General features: G+C 41.1%; 1 protein-coding gene across 1 annotated transcript in view; it reads right to left on the bottom strand.

Moving 5' to 3' along the window:
* DOCK4 (dedicator of cytokinesis 4) overlaps positions 1-18,710 on the bottom strand; it is a 312,634-nt gene that overhangs the window by 224,850 nt on the left and 69,074 nt on the right. Inside the window, exons 8-10 of the mRNA XM_006882693.1 lie at positions 16,418-16,499; positions 14,478-14,538; positions 5,786-5,918 (exon numbers count right to left, since the gene is read on the bottom strand). Of these exons, the coding sequence (XP_006882755.1) occupies positions 5,786-5,918; positions 14,478-14,538; positions 16,418-16,499 (276 nt within the window). The remainder of the gene's footprint in view (positions 1-5,785; positions 5,919-14,477; positions 14,539-16,417; positions 16,500-18,710) is intronic.

Consider the following 18,710-nt stretch of genomic DNA (forward strand, 5'->3'; position numbering starts at 1 on the left):
CCTGCCCACCCCTCCCCCCTAGTACATTCTTCCCTTTGAAAAGTTAAAGAAAAATTCTTTCATTGTTTTATAATCCCACCCCCCAGGTCCACCTCACTATGGAGCCTTTAGTCTAGACTCCTGTCATTACAATTATGCCTAATCACATATCCCTTTTAAACAGTTTTCTCCCTCATCTGTTTCAATACAGTATAGATTATTTGTTCCATCTTTGATGAGTTGAAATACCTTCTTGGAAAGGCTTTAGAAATTTGCTGGAATGGCATTTTTAAGGCCTCCCTTTACTAGTAAGAATTATCCACAGTTTTATTTGACATTTAGGAAAAAAACCCAAAACAAACAAAAATCAGGAAAAAAACAAACAAACAAACCCCAAACAACACACCCCAACCCAGACAACAAAAGGCTGCACAATTTATATTCACAAGATTGTCTCCCACAGGCGGTGCTGGCATTCACAAGAGTTGTCTTCAGATGGTGGCATGACATGGATTGAATTGTGACCTCTTAAAATACATGTACATAAGCATACATCCATTTCCTAAACAAAATGCCTCTGGAAACGCTAGGAACTTTGAGAAATGAGAGTCATAGGAAGATCCTTTGTTCTTAGAGTTACGACGAGTCATGCTTGACTTCACAACAGCAACAATCATAAATGTGGAAGCTGTGTAACAACCACCTATGAGCCTAATAAACCAAAGAGGAGAGCTCAAGGTAGAATGCAGCACTCCTTCATCTCATTTTAATCCTGAGTGGAATGTAAGGGGAGTTCCGCTGGGGTATGACCAAGAACACATTTCATTACAGTAAATAAAATAAACCCTGAGCTGAGTGCAGGGGAAATTCTAGCAGCACCTAGGAAGAATCAATCACCACGAAAGGATTGTATCTTTCTAGACCTGGGCCCCTGATTCAGGTCAGAACACGTGGAGGTCTCCAGTAAAGCTGGGCCTAGATGCTAAAGAAAATAAGGACTTTCTTTCATAAGTGACACAGAGAGAGGGCCTTTTCTCTGAGCCTGTATCCTGAACTTGATCTAGCTGGAGATCCCAGCCTCCTAAACTGTAAGAGAATACACATTTCTGCTCATTAAAGACACCCTCTTGCGGTATCTGTTAGGGTTGGTGTTGTTATGTGTCGTTGAGTCACCTGCGACTCACAGCAACCCTTTGTACAAGAGCCCTAGACCCTGCTCTATGCTGTGCCAACTTCACTGTCTCTGACACACCTACTCCCATTGCCCCAAACACCGAATTGATCCATCTCATCAAGGGTCTTCCTCTCCTACGCCATCCCTCTACTCTCCCAAACATGATGTCCCTCTCCAAGGACTGGTCCCTCCTTGCAACATGCCTAAAGTATGTCAGACGAAGCTTCAGAATCCTTGCCTCTAAGGAGCAGTCTGGTTTCACCCTCTCCAGGTCAAACCTGTTTGTTTTCCTAGCAGTACATGGTATAGTCAATACTCTTCTCCAGCACCACAGCTCAGAGGCATCAATTATCTGTCTATCATACCTAGTCACTGTCTGGTTCTCCAACGCATAGCACACAATTGCGAAGACTATGGCCCAGATCAGGTGCACCTTAGTCTCCAGCCTGACATCATTGCTCTTCAGTACTCTGAAGAGGTCTCTGACAGCTGACTATCCCAATGCAATTCGTCTCTTGATTTCCTGGTTGCTGGTACCTAGAGTGTTGACTGCAAAGCCAAGCAAACTAAAACTGTTATCTCAATCTCTTCACTATCTATAATGATGCTGCCTATTGGCCCTAGTGGTGAGATTCTTCTTTTTCTCTTCCTTGATGTTGAGCTTCCAACCATATTAAAGGCTGCAGTCATTGACCTTCTGCAGCAAGTGCTTCAGGTCCTCCTCAGACAATGCATAATAAGGGTTAACTGTTTTCCAACAGGAAGATAAATATAACACTTGCTACTCAGCCCTAGGAAGGATCTTTGAAGAGGTGATGAGATTGCATTTGTAAAGTTTCTTTTTCTTAAAAAGCAGTATCACCTGACAGCATCATTGCAGTAGATGGTGCTGTAAAATAGTATCCAGAACCATGAAATCTGGGGATACCACTGTCATTCAGGTTTTAATGCCAGATTTCTGACTCGATATGAGTCTCTTCCTCATAAGCTGTGTGACATGAGGCAAGTTACTTAACTTTTCTGTCCTATGTACTAACTGAAATAATAGTATCTGCTTTGGGGTTTTGTTTTAAAGATAAAGTAATATAAAGTATTTAGCACAGTCCCTATCATGTTTACAGTAAATGACAACTATTTTCATCTGTACAATTTAAAATTGTCTTTTCTAACTTCCAGTTGTGTTTGGGATGAAGAGGAGCACAGATTTACCCAAACAGAACAAAACCAGTTACCCATTAACTTCAGGTGTTTTAAACAGTTAATGTCCTTGGTTGATAATGAAAAGGTTGAAAGTCTGAGTCAATCCTGAGACATCACTTCTACCCATTAGCTACCTGAATGGTCCAGTGTGTTACAAAGTCATTTTTTTTAGAAGTAGATGGCCAGTGCTGCTTCTTAGTCTGTCTTTTTTTTTTTACCTTCAAATTATTTTGTTATCAAAATATTTTAAAATAATGGAGATGCAGTTATGCATATGCCAAGGAATCTGTGTTTTGTACATCATTAGATATGCTATAAACAAGAGTTTTATTTCAAACAGAAAATATAGTAGGTCAGGTCTGAGAGGGCAAGATTAATAATATAAGTATTAATGCAATTACTACTTTGTTTCCTAGCAATCCTAATGGGTATACTATTTGCTAATATTTCTTTTTTTGTTTTTTTTAAATTTTATTTTATTAATTTTAATGAACATTTACAGAGATTTTGGATTTCCCTTCATTCATTGTTGCATTCTTAGTCTGTCTGAATTTGGAAACTCATTGGACACCTATCCACTATGGCTGACCCAATGGTATTAAAGGACAAGTGGAATGGCTTCACCATCACAGCAGCCAATAAGCTACCTGTGTACAGTAACTGACAGACAAGTATTATACTCATAAGTGCTAACTGTAGCAACAAGTGTCACGGTGATAAGGATGTTGCAGGATAAGACAGGGTTCAGATCTGTTTTTCATTGGGTTGCTATGAGTCATGCTTCATTCAGCAGCACTTAACGATAATATTAGCTGTCTACTTCCAAAAATCAGCTACTGAAAATTCCATGGAGTGGCTCTACTCTAACATATGAGATCTCCACTAGAAGTTTCTAATAAAGGTAATAAGATTTTATTTCACCTAAAGGAGTTAAGAAAGGAGTTCTTAAGGTATGGTGCATTCCAGGTTATAAAGCTAACCCAAAGTCAGTGGTTAGAACACACTAGTTGCTCCATGGGGGGAAAATCAACAACCCGCATTATACAGATGACACAACCCTCCTTGATAAAACTAAAGAGGTCATGAGGTGTTTGCTGCAGAAGGTCAAGGACAGCAGCCTTCAATATGGATTGAGGCTCAACATCAGGAAAACAAAGATTCCCACCACTGGGATAAATAGCAGCTTCATGATGGACGGAGAAGAAATTGAGGTTGTTGATAAGTTTATTTGGTTCCACTGTCAACACTCTTGGCACCAGTAGTCAGAAAATCAAAATATAAACTACACTGGGAAAGTCTGTTGTGAGGAAACTCTCTAGAGCTCTGAAGAGTAATGGTGTCAGTCTGGAAACTAAGGTGTGCCTGATCCAGGCTATGGTCTTTGCAATTACTTGCTATGCATCTGAAAGCTGGACAATAACTAAGGATGACAGAAGAAGGCTTGATGCCGTAGAGTTGGGGTGCTGGAGAGGAGTGTTGAACATACTGCCAAGAGAAAAAACAGGTCTGTTCTGGAGAAGATGAAACCAGGCTGCTCCCTGGAGGCAAGGATTTTGAGGCTAGGAGGGATCAGTCCTTGGAGGTGGACATCATGCTTGGAAGGGTGGAGGAACAATTCAGAAGAGGAAGACCCAAGATGGGATAGATTGACTCAGTGACAGGAGAAATGGGATTAGGTTTGTCTGAGACAGTGAGATTGACTCAAGATAGGGCAGGTTTCAGAGCTAGTGTACATAGAGTTGTTCTGAGTCACTGATGAGTCAATGGCACATAACAACAACCACAACCTCCCATAAACATTTACAGCCTTGGAGACTCAGGGGATGTTTACTATCAGTTGGAATCAACTCAGTAGAATGGGCTTGAAAGAGATGAGGAGGACTTCTGCATAGGGCACAGACAAAACTCTGCCTTGGCATGTTAGACATGTCAACACAAACTGTCGTTGTTGTTGTTGTTATGTGCCATCGAGTCGTTTGCGACTCATAGCGACCCTATGTACAAAAGAACTAAACCGTGCTCTATCCTGTGCCAATCTCATTGCCCCCGACACACCCATCCTGAGAGAACCCCAGTCACTGAATCAATCCACTTCATAGAGGGTCTTCCCCTCCTGCGCTGTCCCTCTACTCTACCCAGCATGATGTCCTTCTCCAAAGACCTGTCTCTCCTTACAACATGTCCAAAGTATGTCAGGTGAAGCCCCAGAATCCTTGCCTCCAAGGAGCAGCCTGGTTTAACCCTCTCTAGGATGAATCTGTTTGTTTTCTTGGCAGTCCATGGTAGAGAATCAAAAATTAAAACATGCTTGCTATTGGTGGGCATTGTGATTCTCACACCAGGCATGTAGTAACTCTGGGTTCCCCTCAGAAGACCTCATAGTAGATGAGCTTTCATCAAACTAATGGGAGGCTATTAGAGTAATGTGATCTAAAATCATGTATATTTTAAAAATAATTTAGGATTTGGAATACATTATGTAACTTGTCTTGTGGCTTGAGGAGGAAAATCATCTTAGCTTCTCTTTCCTAATTCAAATGAGCTCCAGAGGGAGTTCTGGTGTTGTCATCCACACGGAGCTGGGGAGCTAAGTCAAGGGCAGCATCTTCCTGGAGTATCCACCAGATTCTCTGTGGGGAAAAGGTGAGTAATCTCTTCCCATCCTTTTATAGGCCCTGACAATCCACTTGGAGAAACGTGTCTGACTTAACAACAATGAGTTGAGCTGTAGAGGTATAGAAAGGTGTCAATGATCCATTATTCCAGAAGTGGATGGCAAGGGCTGTTTCCTAATTTATGTTCATCTGGGAGTTCTGCTAAAACCTGTCCACCACAGGTGACACTTGTGGTATTTGAAATATCATTACCATAGCTTTTAGCATCACAGCAGTACACAAGCCAGCACAGTAGAACAAATTGACAGACAAATGGTGGAGAAAATATTAAAAATTATTTCCCTTCATCAAAGAGAAATTAACCAACTAGAGAGCTCTGGTGGCCTAGTGGCAAGAAGCTGTGCGGCAACCCTGAAGGCACATGGTTGGAGGCCACGAGGTGCCCATCTGGAGAAGGATGGGCAATCTCATCCCATGATTAACTGTCTCTGAAAACCCGCTGGAGGGTCAGCCATGGGTCAGTTATGACTCTATGGTACACAGCAGCAACAAACAGGGGTAAAGGTATGTTAGAGATTAAACTCACAAGAGACACTATATGCAATGGAGAGTCAACCCAATCGAAGTATTCTGTGTGCATCAGCAGTCACAATTGCACAGTTATTTGTGGGCTCACTCATTGACCATCTACAGATTCACATTTCCCAGGAAGTGCTCCTGAGCCCCATGCATCCCTTGTGCTTCCGTCACCATATGACAATATGATCTACACATGACGTGTTCATTCCCTAGCCCCCACCATGCGTATGTTTCTTACATGTACACTTTCAGGACAAGATCATCCTTCGTCTCTCCTGTGAGCAGGTCAGCAATGCTAAGAACTGCACAGCCAAAGGGTCGGCGGTATTGGACACTGCAGGCATTCTTCTTTTCTCCTGCCCCCATTCGACCTGTCCAGAAGCAAACAGGACCCATGAAAACATTAGATCAGACGCACCTTAGTGAGATTCACAGCAGCTAGGAGGCAGATCATACAAAAGGTAGCAGGGGTATGGAATGGGCATTGCTGTGAGGCAATAGGAGCAGCCTTTTCAGTCTTCGGTCTAACCACCTAGCTGTGTGACTTCCGGCAGGCAGCTGAAGCTCTGAGTATCCACTGCCACCTGAACTCCGTCCCTCTTAAGGGCTCTCTTGCCTGAAGAATTTCTGAATGCATCCCAGTATATTTGTGGTCTTAAAGGTAGTAACAGTTCCTATATTTTAAATCATCTTTGCCAAGAATATTTTAAAAATTTCACCTTTGAAATGAAACAGTTTAAAAAAAAGAGAAATGAAACAGTTTTAATTTCTCTGAAGGACAACAGATATGCATGGGTGGCAGTTAGAGATGGTTAAAGACACATCTTCCCAAATCGTGCTTTGGCTCTTTTAAATGATGCAATACTGAAATCTCTGCAGACAAGATGGTATATTGGGAAATATTTAAACTTTTTACCTTGTCACACATTTAAAATATTATCTACAGTATAATGTAATGTCTAGTGTTCATAGGGTTTTAAAAAACTTGTTGTTTAAAAAGTAGATGGCCGGGGAGCTCTGGTGGCCTAGTGGCAAGAAGCTGCACTACAATCCCAGAGGTAAACGGTTCGAATCCACCAGATGCTCTGCCAGAGAAGGAGGCACAATATCCTCCTGTACCAGTCAGATCTGATTTGATGGTACATGCACACAAGATAATAAAAATAAAAAATTTAAAAAAAAAAAGTAGATGGCCAAACTTGCTTCCTAGTCTGTCTTAATTAGGGAGCTCCATTAAAACCTATATACCAAACAAACAAACAAAGCAAACCTCAACAACCCCAAAATTTTTTTAAAAACTAACAAACCTATCTACCATGGTAACCCTTATGATATTGGACACATCAGTGGTAATGCTTTCAGTATCACAGCAACCCCAAGTTATTTCAGTACAGCAAATTGACAGACAAGTGCTGTACCACTTAGTACAATGCTCTCTCAAAACACAAGTAACACCAGCTGACTGTTAACTAAAAATGGTCACTCAGTCAGCTTACACATGATTGTTAATGATATTTTTTAAAAAACTACCAAACAGTTCACACCAGACTTTCAATTATATGAAAACAACCTAGACTCCACAACCCAACTGCTTCACACAGAAGGTTCCCAAACTGGAGACTCTTAGGCAGGACTTAACTGAGTTTTAAATACAAAGGCCTGCCCACCAGGTCACCTCACATAGAAGCCTCACATACTTCGGGCATGTTGCTAGTGGTGGCTATTCCTTGGAAAGGGACATGATGCTGGGAAGGGTGGAGGGTTGGCAAAGGAGAGAAGACCTTCGACCAGGTGGATTGACATGGTGGCTGCTGCAAAAGGCTCTTGTATGTCAGGAAGCATGAGGATAGGACAGGGTTCAGATCTTTTGTTCATAGGGTCACTGAGTGATACTCAACTCGTTGGTCCCCTAACAATAACATAATGATATACTGCAATTGATTATTGGTATTTAATTCCTTCTGAAGACAGGAAGGAGAAATTACACTAATGTTGAAATATAACTAGTTGATGTAGAAGCAAAAACCACAGCTGCGTATCTGTCTCCAGATGCTTGGCAATACCTCTATAAAGTATTTGAATCACACTGGACTTCTCAAAGGGCACAAGAGGTCTCCAGCACTTTCAAAAATCAAGGACAAATAGGAAAAAAAAAAGAAAAAAAAAGGAACTGTAATATCCATTTTGGTTTAATTTCATCAGTCATCAAGGTAAACTACCTCTGCAATATGTCATTTTTAGGAAAATGCTTACAAACAAGAGCTTGAAGCCCTTTCATTTTATCAGTTAGAATTTAGTAAATGGCTAAAGAAGGTAGCTGCTCTTAAAATGTGAAAAATGTAAGAATTTAAAATATCAGACTCTGCCTATCTGACGCTGTCATGCATATCTGTAATTCCATCTACTTCCATTTGGCCAGCAAGCTAAACACTTTATCGCGTCATATTTTAATTTATTTGTCAGTCAACCATACTTTTACTTACAAAACCGTTGTCAGTGCATTTAAGATGTTGATCACTCATTACATGGGGGGAAAAGGCATCTATTTGTATTTTAAATATTATAAATTTTAAATAGCATTTAAATATTTTAAATGTTACAAATTATATTGCAAGCACTCCAAATTTTCAAGATCACGATCCAAATACACATATTTTCACCTTAATCATTCTTTATAAATGCAAGATTACGAACTGTGGAGATCTCTGGGTAGAGCTTTACAAAGGTATTTAACACTGTGAAAGAGATAATTACTCAAAAGGGGGGAAAACCAAACTTGGAAAACTCTAAATAAGTTTATCCCTAAACGCTCTCTTACCCTCTAGACTCCATATGAGTTTATATAAATCTATACCACACAAACCAGTCTCCTCTTTCTTTCACCTATTTCAGCTAGAAAAAAATAAATGGTGAGGGTTGCAAGAATCTTCCAAAACAAGAAAAAGGAAGGCTGCATTATTTTCCTGGCTACCCAAGAAAACTCAAGGATGGGGCTTCAGGTTCTATAACTCCTATAATACACAACTCCCCATGTCAAACACGCAGTTTTCTCTCCTGGCTCTGTGGAAATCACTCTTTGAATACCAACTCTGGTGCAACCACATCCTAAATAGATGACTGATAGACAGATAGACTTGGTGCTCCCAACCCTGGAATTCCTATTTCTGATTAGATTTTTCGAGAAATTCTGGGCAAAGGGCAATAGGAAGGGGTTAGGGCAAAGATAATAAGCAACCAGTACAATTAGGGAGAATAGCTTTTGAAAGGGCCTCAAGATTGGTATGAGCAGGTGACATGCAACTATTAATTTCATCCATTTCCTTCCCAAACCAAAGACCTGGGTTTAAATTTCCAGAAACAAGGTGCTGTGTCACCTGCTCTACTGCACCAGACAGGGTCAGCATGCCCTTTTCCCACTGAAGCAGGTGAAAAAGTAGAAAATATCTGTCCCTGCTAGATAACAAGTCGCACTCTTCACTTCCTCGCATCAAAGGAACTGGCAGTCTAAGCTGAAACCTGTCTGAGAGCAGCTTGCCTTGAGTCTGATTTCTTTGCAGTCTCAAAATGTCAGGCAGTAAACATGATGGTGGCTCAAGTTTCTCCAATAATCCCAAAGAAACATTCACGCCACAAAACTGCAGAAAAGTAATTTCTGATTCAACATTCATGGTGAAACAATGAATATATCATGACCATGAAAGTCTTAGGAAAAACTATCATCACTAATAAAAAAAAACATGCATTAGAAAGGCAAAGGAGGCTTGGTGGCACAGCAGATATGCACTCAGCCGTTAATGGAAATGTTGGTGGTTCAAAAGATGTGCCAGTTTACTTCTATGAAAATGAAACTCAAAACCAAGCCCATGGCTGTCAACTTGGTTCAGGCTCACAGCAATCCTCTGTCAGGTTTCAGAGGCTATAGATCTGAATAGGACAAGACTGAACAGCTTTTTCTAATGGAGTTGTGGCTGGGTTTGAACTGAAGACCTTTTGGTTAAAGAGGCTTTTGGTTATGAACAGCCACTTCACAGGTTATGCACTAATATCACGGTGGTTACACACAACCACTACTTTGGTAACACATGACCACTAGAGCCCCTTCCTTGGAAACCTCACAGGCAGCTCTCGTCTGTCTACTGGGGTTGCTATGCTGGAAGCAGTTTGAAGATGATGGGTTTTACCATGGTTATATGATAGGCAGCTCAATGATGGGCAATATCTGTTCCTGTTGTTCAATGACATTAAGATTTCATCTTACAGTGACTCCATGTGACAGAACAGAATTTCCCTACAGGATTTTTCAGGCTGTAATCAGATAGTCAAGGAGGCAGACACTAGGTTTTCTCCCACAGAAATGCTGGGTGGGTTTGTACCATCATCTTTTGGTTAGTAGCTGAGCACTTAACCACTGTGTCACCAGGACTAGTTTAGTAATATGGTCATTTTTCTTGTTATGCACTCTTATATCAGAATTGACCCCAGCTGACCCTCAACCAGTTTTCCAGAATAGTTAATTGCATAGAAGGGCACTGCTTATCTCTTTCCTACAGAGTAGCTCTTGGATTCAAACTGCATAACTTTGGGTTGGCAGCACAATCAATTCCTTACCATCATGCCATCAGAGCTGCCTTTTCTTATTGTTGCTGTGTGTCAGTCCCTATGAATAACAGCTCTGAATTTTGCCCTATTCTGAGCCAACCTCACCGTCTCTTACACACCTGACCCCATCTGCCATAGTCATTGTGTCAACCATCTCATCTAGGGCCTTCCTCTATTGCACTGGCTTTCTAACCTTCCAAGCATGATGTCCTTCTCCAAGAACTGAATCCTCCCAATGGCATGCCCAAAGAATATGAGACACAGTTTCAAAATTCATACCTCCAAGGAGCAACCGGTCTTATCTTCTCCAGGACAAACCTGTTCTCTTGGCAGCCCATGGAATGTTCTCTAGCACCACAACCCAAAGGCATCAATTTTTCCTTTGTCATCCTTACTCACAGCCCAGCTCTTACATGCATAGCCAGCAACTGGGAAGGCTATGGCCTAGATCAGGCACACTTTAGTTTCTAGACTGATACAGTTGCTCTTTAGCATTCTGGAGAGGTCCTTGAGTGTAGATTTATCTCAAACAATTCATCTTTTGAGTTTCTGACTGCTGGTGACAATGGTGTTAATTGTGGATCTGAGCGAGTTGAAGTCATTATCAACCTCAATCTTTATACATACGTACATACATACATATATCTACATATACATATATGTATATATAAAGATCATATACCGATTTATTTACAAAATTTGAATACATTGTTTTTCACACAGATCATTCCCATTTCCTTCCCCATCCTCACGCCTCTGCTTCCACTCTCTCTCCCTGATCCTCACAGTCATTCTACAATAAAGTTTTTACACCATATTTGTCCTTATGAAACTAAGTTAGTTCACTCAACATAATGTTTTCCAGTCCCTCACAGGTTAGGTAGTATTTTTTGCCTTGAGTCTGATTCTCCTGCGTGCTGTGTAGTATTCCATTATGTGAATGTACCACAACTTCTCAATCTATTTGTTTGTGGTTAGACATCAGGGCTCTTTTCCATGTTCTTGCAATGTTGAACAACACTGCTATTAACATTGATGTACAAGTCTCCGTTTGAGCCTCAGTTCTCATTTTCTTGGGGCATATTCCAAGCAATGGAATTGCTGCAACCTCAATCTTTTCTCCCTCTATCATGATGCTGCCTACTGGTGAGGATCTTTATTTTCTTGATTTTGAATGTAATCCATACTGAAGGCTGCAGTCTTTCATCTTCTGCAGCAAATGCTTCAAGTCATTTGCATAATGCAGGTTATTGAAGAGTCTTCCTTCAATTCTGATGCCACATCCTTCTTCATATAGCTCAGCCTCTCTAATGATTTGCTCAGCATACAAATCTAATAGATATGGAGAAAGGATACAGCCCTTATGAACTCTTCTTGATTTTGAACCATGCAGCATTCCCTTGCTCTGTCCAGACAACAGCTTCTAGGTCTACGTATAGGTTTTTCATTAACACAGTCAAGTGTTCCGGGATTCCCATTCTTCTCAGTATTAGTCATAGTTGGTTTTGTGTATATTTTTCTTTTAAATCCACACAGTCAAATAAATGTCTTTGCATAGTCAATAAAACACAAATAGATATCCTTCTGGTACTCTTTGCTTTCAGCCAAGATCCATCTGAATCCTAATGATATCCCTAATGCCATGGTCTCTTCTACACAAAGCTTTTATTTCTGGCAGTTCTCTGTAAATGTACCGATCTAGTCAATTTTGGATAAGCTACCAATCAGTAGCTTCAGGATGGATGGCGAAAAGATTGAGATTGTTCACAGCTTCAGTTTGCTAGGCTCCACAGTCAACACTCTTGGCACCAGCAGTCAGGAAATCAAAAAGCGTATTGCGATGGGAAAGTCTGCTGTTAGGGACCTCTCTAAAGTATCAAGAGCAATGGTGTCTCTCTGGATACTAAGATCCACCTGATACAGGCCATGGTTTTTGCAATCACTTGTTATGCATCAGAGAGTTGGACAATGACTAGGGAGGACAGAAGGAGAATTGACGCCTTTGAGCTGTGGTGCTGGAGAAAAGTATTGAATGTTCCATGGACTGCCAAGAAAACAAACAGATTCATCCTAGGGAGGGTTAAACCAGGCTACTCCTTGGAGGCAAGGATTCTGGGGCTTCGTCTGACATACTCTGGACATGTTGTGAGGAGAGACAAGTCCTTGGAGAGGGACATCATGCTTGGGAAGGTGGAGGGACAGCGCAGGAGGGGAAGACCCTCTTTGAGGTGGATTGTCTCGGTGACTGGGGTACTCGGGATGGGTGTGTCAGAGGCAATGAGATTGGCACAGGATAGAGCAGGGTTTATGGCTGTTGTACATAGGGTCGCTATGAGTCGCAAACAACTCGACAGCACATAACAATAACAACAACAACCATAAAATCAATTTCTTCTCATAGTGATCCCATATGATGGAGTAGAACTGTCATGTAGAGCTTCCTACTGCCATCTTTACAGGGGCAAAACTCTAAGTCTTTCTCCCACAGAGTTAGTGAGATGGCTTAAACCGCCAACCTTTCATTTAGAAGCCATGCCTAAGCATTGAACTACCAGGGCTCCTAATAATGAGTTCATTTCCTCCGCAGCAACCTTGCTTGCCAGTGAGAGACAAAACACACTGCACAGACTAGCAGGGCATTTGCTCACTTCAGTACATGTTTTGCTGCCACCAAAACTTTGTATTTGTCTCTATAAAAACTTCCAAATGCAACAGCTGTTTACATTTTCTCTCAATAGTCTGGAAGCGAATAATCAAACTTCAGAAATGTTTATGTGAAGATAACAAAAGAGTACATCTTACATTATAATAGGTATTATACAATTGAGTTTAAAAAAAAATTCCAAAGAATTATATAACAAACTTCACCACTGCCATCTTGGGAGAAGAGAGAGGTTTTATCTTCTAAATACACAGCAGAATACATTCCAACTTTTCTAACATTTTTGAGACATTTGTTCTAACTTTTTTTACATGCTTGCTTAGGAAAAAAAAGTAAAAATAAAACCAAAAGCAGTTGTTTGTTTCTTTTATCATGGTTTTTTTGTTCTTGGTGGTGGTGGTGTTCTATCATTTCTTAACTATAAAAATAACATATAACAAGAGGGTTTTCATAAGATTTTCAGGAGAAAAAAAGTAAACTAAATGTAGGTTGAAATGCCAGTGTGTTATGTATTTTCTCTGAATGCATAATATGATTAGCATGTGTGTGAGGTAAGAGACTATAAAAGTAAATATCAATATGAAAAGAGTCTGATACAATGTTACTACCTATAAAAGGATTGCCTTGCCTCAGCACAACTAATGAAGACGTGGCATGGTGCGTAAGGAATTAGGCTGTTAAATGAAATCTGAATCTATCAGCTCCTCTGAAGATAGACAGTCCCTTCCCATAAAGATTTCCATCTTCAGTAACCTGACGAGAGATCTTTAGGAATCAGATAGGACTCTACCGGGGTGGCTTGGTTTTGTAGTTTGGTTAAGAAAAATAGACTCCCAGTAATCATCTGGTTAAGTTGAATACAAAAAAACAAAAACAAAACAAAACAAAAAAAAAAACAAACCACAACTGTAGGCAATCCCTTCTTCACTCTACCTAGAATCCCTGCCACAAAATATCTGGTTCCAGAGCCTGTACACAAATGAGGGAGCACATTGTAGCCTGTTGGGCAAGTTCGTTGTAGAACAGCATTTATCAAAGTGTGTTATGCAAGATGCCACTCAATACAAGATTTCACAGTCAAATCAATGTGGGGACAGCTGGGGTCAATGAAGTTAGAAAGGTACATTTCTTTTTCGCTGTAGCATCCTTCAGACCTTTTAAAAAGCTGAAAGCATCATATAAATGAGGGAGAAAAATATACACTCTCCAGTATTTTCATAACTTTATTTTTTGTAGCACCTTCTGGAATAAAGCTTTGCAATAATCTGTACTTTGGAAAATGCCAATTGGTGTCAAGCTTTTATACACTTGCGGGAAATGAAACTCCTGAAAGTTTTATTTTTAACTGTGAACAGAAATTAGAATTTCAAAAGACAAATAGAAAAATTGTTGAATCACATATTTCCCCTTTCCTCTGGCGGCTCAAGAAGACAATATAAAACACAATGAAACGTCCAATGATTCACGTAAAGAGACCACAATCTATTTATAAAGAGTGAGAAGGGGGAATGTGTGGTGGGAGATTCCAGGGAAAAATTCCTTTGATTTCTGGCTTCAGAACTAGCCTTGAATTCTTCATGCTCCAGAAAGCAAAGGCCTCCTGAGCAAGTAGGGACCCTCAGCATCCCTCCTCAAGGAACCCCAGTACACAGTCAAAGGTGGTACTTACCGATTCGGATGATGTGTACTGTGATGAAGACGTCCTTCCTGAGCTCGCTGCTCCCCAAGTCCTGCAAAAACCCAAAATCTGATTATTGCAGAACTTGAAGCTTATACAGAAGGATTCAAATGAAGACAAAAATGAACACGCACTTTCCAAGTAATTTTGTAGCAATATATATATTCAAGCCCTGTTACAAAAATATTTCTACAATTTTCTCTACCTTGGGTCTGCTGATGCCAGGTAATAGTAAAATAGGAAAGTCTAGTTCCCTGCTATTCTCTCATTCACTGGCTCATTTTTGAAACTCTTAAAATAAATCTACTAGGGGAGCTCTGGTAGCCTAGTGGCAAGAAGCTGCACTGCAGTCCCAGAGATATGCGGTTCGAATCCACCAGATGCTCTGCCGGAGAAGGAGGGGCCATCTCCTCCTGTACCAGTCAGATCCAATTTGACAGTAAACACACACACACACATACACACACACACAGAGAGAGAGAGAGAGAGAAATAAAATAAAAATTAAAAGAAAAAATAAATCTACTAACTGCTAGTTGCCTCAGTAAGGGAGTTCTGGCAGCTTAGCGGTTAGCAGTCACACTGCCATGTCAAAGGAAAACAGTTCAAATCCACCAGCTGCTCTGTGGGATAAAGATGGTGGGCTCCTCCCATATGATTTACTGCCTCTGCAAACCTGCTGGAGGGTCAGCTCTGAGTCGATGGAACAGCACCCCACCACAGCACACCTCATCACGGTAGACTGACACGGTGACTGCAACAATGGGCTCTGGCATGTTAGACACTGTGAGGACGTGCAGGATAGGGCAAGGATCACTGGGTCGCTACCAGTCGTAGTTGACTCAATGGTAGAGAACAAGTGCCTTGCTGGGGAGCTCCAGTGGTATAGTCCAGAGTAGTTGTGCAGGTAACTGAAAGGTAGCTAGCACCTCTCTGGCTGTTTGAATCCAACAGCAGCTATGAATGAGAAAGCTGGGCAATCTCTCAGGTGATTTATAGCCTCTGAAAATCTGAAGCTCTGAGCTGGTTCTGAGTGGGTGGCAATACATTGAGTGAGGTGCCTTGCTATGACAGGTTACATGTTCCGGGAACCACTTGACGTAAGGGCCACTGAATAGCTTATATTAATATGATGTGGCCCAAGAGCCACTGCCTTGAAAAACAAAGACTTCCAGAGGTATAGTGAGGGGTGAAGGTGAGGGACAGAGTAGAGCAAAAGAAGTCCAACGGGGTGCAGAGTGAGTTCTGAGTTGCCACAGATACGAAAAGCATCCAGCTGAGGAAGGTAGATAAGGGGCTGTTGTTGCTGTGTGCCTGTGAGTCAGAACCAACACATAGCAGACCCTCCAGCAGGTTTTCAGAGACAGTAAATCACACAGGAGGAGACTGTCCATCCTTTCCTCATGGAGCAGCTGGTGAATCCAAACCACGTGACTACAGGATTACAGCGCACCTTCTTACCACTGAGGCCCCAGAGCTACCTTGGGGGGGAGGGGATGTTTCTGATAACAGGTTCATACCTGTTATCAACAACACTTGCTAACTAACTGCCTTCAAGGTTTTTGAATCATTGCAGCCCTCTACCATGTATGTTAAGCAATAAATCACTATGGAGAAGACTGCCCAGTTGCTGGTGGATTCGAACCACCAGACATGCACATAGCCTTTGGGTTAGCTGTGCAATGAGGGCAGGAGTTCCACTTAAAGATTGCTGCCAGGTGTCATAACCCTCCATGCACCCTGCATGCAGTAAAGGAACGAAGTTGCCACTGGGTATGATGGTGGCAGGCTTCTGGACACTGATCTCATTTGCACACTGTTTACAAAGTTTGAGCAAATTCATCATGTTCTCTCACAGTTGTTTATTTCTGCGAAACTATATGAAGCACAATTGGAAGACTCTGGCTCATGGAAGAAGCAAAGTTCACTCACCACAAACAGAGAGCAGTGTCGCTCCGGTTTGTCCGGGGCTTTGGGAAGACCGTTTCTATTCAGCCTCAAGAAAAACCTCTCACTGCAAAAGAAAAATTCAATATTTGACAATAATTTAACATTTAAGGATTCGGTTACTATCTTCAAAGTAATATTTGATTGTATTTTAGGTGAAAGTTTACAAAGTAATTGCAATTATATACAAATTATATCATTTACAACTTGTCAGCTTTATCCTTACTCCCGTTCTGTTCCTTCTGTTTTCAATAATCCCGCTTTCTTGGCCCCTCTGTCTCGTCATCTTTGTTTTTCAGTAAATGTCAACCAATCACTATAATATATAGCTCACTGCTTAGGATTCATTCCTTTTTGAACCACTGTTCCCTTTATTAGCTAAGTTCAACATTCAGTAGGTCATTTACCTAATATCAGAATAACTTGTAGTAAATTAGAGGAACACATATGACAACAAATATTTACAATTCTCTCCTGATAAACACTCTTGGCACCAGCAGCCAGGAAATAAAAAAACGTATTGCGATGGGCAAGTCTGCTGTTAGTGACCTCTCCAAAGTACTCAAGAGCAACGGTGTCTCTTTGGAGATGAAGGTGCGCCTGATACAGGCCATGGTCTTTGCAATTACTTGTTATGCATCAGAGAGCTAGACAACGACTAGGGAGGACAGAAGGAGAATTGACGCCTTTGAGCTGTGGTGCTGGAGAAGAGTATTGAATGTACCATGGACTGCCAAGAAAACAAACAGATTCATCCTAGAGAGGGTTAAACCAGTCTACTCCTTGGAGGCAAAGATTCTGGGACTTCGTCTGACATACTTTGGACATGTTGTAAGGAGAGACAGGTCTTTGGAGAGGGACATCATGCTGGGTAGAGTAGAGGGAGAGTGCAGGAGGGGAAGACCCTCCATGAGGTGGATCGATTCAGTGACTGGGGTAATTGGGATGGGTGTGTCAGAGGCAATGCGATTGGCACAAGATAGAGCACGGTTTAGGGCTGTTGTACACAGGGTCGCTATGAGTTGCAAACGACTCGACAGCACATAACAATAACAACAACTCCTGATAAACATACAGAGTAGTAACTGTAAAAGCTGTAAACATAAATACATGTGCAGAGATAAAGTAAAGCAAAAAGTAAAACTATTCTCTAAAGTATTGAATAGTTTCCATGTCAATGATATCATTGCTATTATTCTACAAAGCGGAAATAAGTACAATAAAGAGAAAGTATGATTCCGAGTTTCATTTATTTGTACTCCAGAAGACCTTTCCATCATAGTTTAAAGCCATGCTGTTTCATGAATATCAATTAACTAATTCTGAGTGCTCACCACACACTGAAAGTGATAATATTTTTCTTCTACAAGTCTATAAACCAAAACATACACATAAAGTACTCAGGAACCCAAAACTTTAATACATTCATTCTCTCTTAACAAAGAAAACAAAGAAATAGATTTTAAACTCTCTATCCAAACTGCATTTGATAGGATTGTTCTAGTCAGACTTAAACTAAACCAATCACACAATCACAAGTAATCCTAAATCCAGACGATCCCACACTGGGTCTCTGAGGCTGTGTGTCTTAATGGGAGCAGGCGGCCTCATCTCTCTTTAGAGGAGCACCTGGAGGAAGTTCAAGCTGAGAGCCTTTTGCTTTGCATCCTGACATATAACACAATAAACCGCCAGGGCTTTTGCTCCACTGCACTTTAATAAACACTTGTGAACATTATTTCCACCCACAGAACTGTATTAGACATAGTATAGCATGGGGCACAAGTGTAAGTAAAGACAGGTTTGGGCATTAAAGTTCCAACTCTAAACTTATAGTCACCGAGTTGGACCTGAGTCATAGCTATTCAGTGAGTTTTCAGAGGCTGTAAACTACGTGGGAGGGAACTGTCATCATTCTCCCTTGTTGTTGCTGCTGGATTCAAACTGCTGGAGAAGCACAGCAGGTTAATTGTGCAACTTGATTTGGACTCTGTTCCCTTGGAGCAGCTCCTCTGGACAAAGATAAAAAGAAAAGTGGAGTTTTGTAGAAAGAATCCTGTGTAAAATGGTTTTATGAGTCAGAGGGTTTGGTAAGAAGGAGGGAGTAGATAAAACTCGATATGAGGGACAGGATCACATGAAAACCAGCAAATGAGAACTCAAGGAATTTGGACTCCAATCTGTAAGGAAGGGTGAGCTCTATGAAGTCTGCGAACGAGGAAGCAGCAACTCTTCGAGATGATGCGAGCAAGTGTGTCCCACATGGAGTGCGTGCTTG

Source organism: Elephantulus edwardii, unplaced genomic scaffold (genome assembly GCF_000299155.1).
Source record: "Elephantulus edwardii isolate Elephantulus edwardi_28Jun2011 unplaced genomic scaffold, EleEdw1.0 scaffold00022, whole genome shotgun sequence".
Classification (NCBI taxonomy): domain Eukaryota; kingdom Metazoa; phylum Chordata; class Mammalia; order Macroscelidea; family Macroscelididae; genus Elephantulus; species Elephantulus edwardii.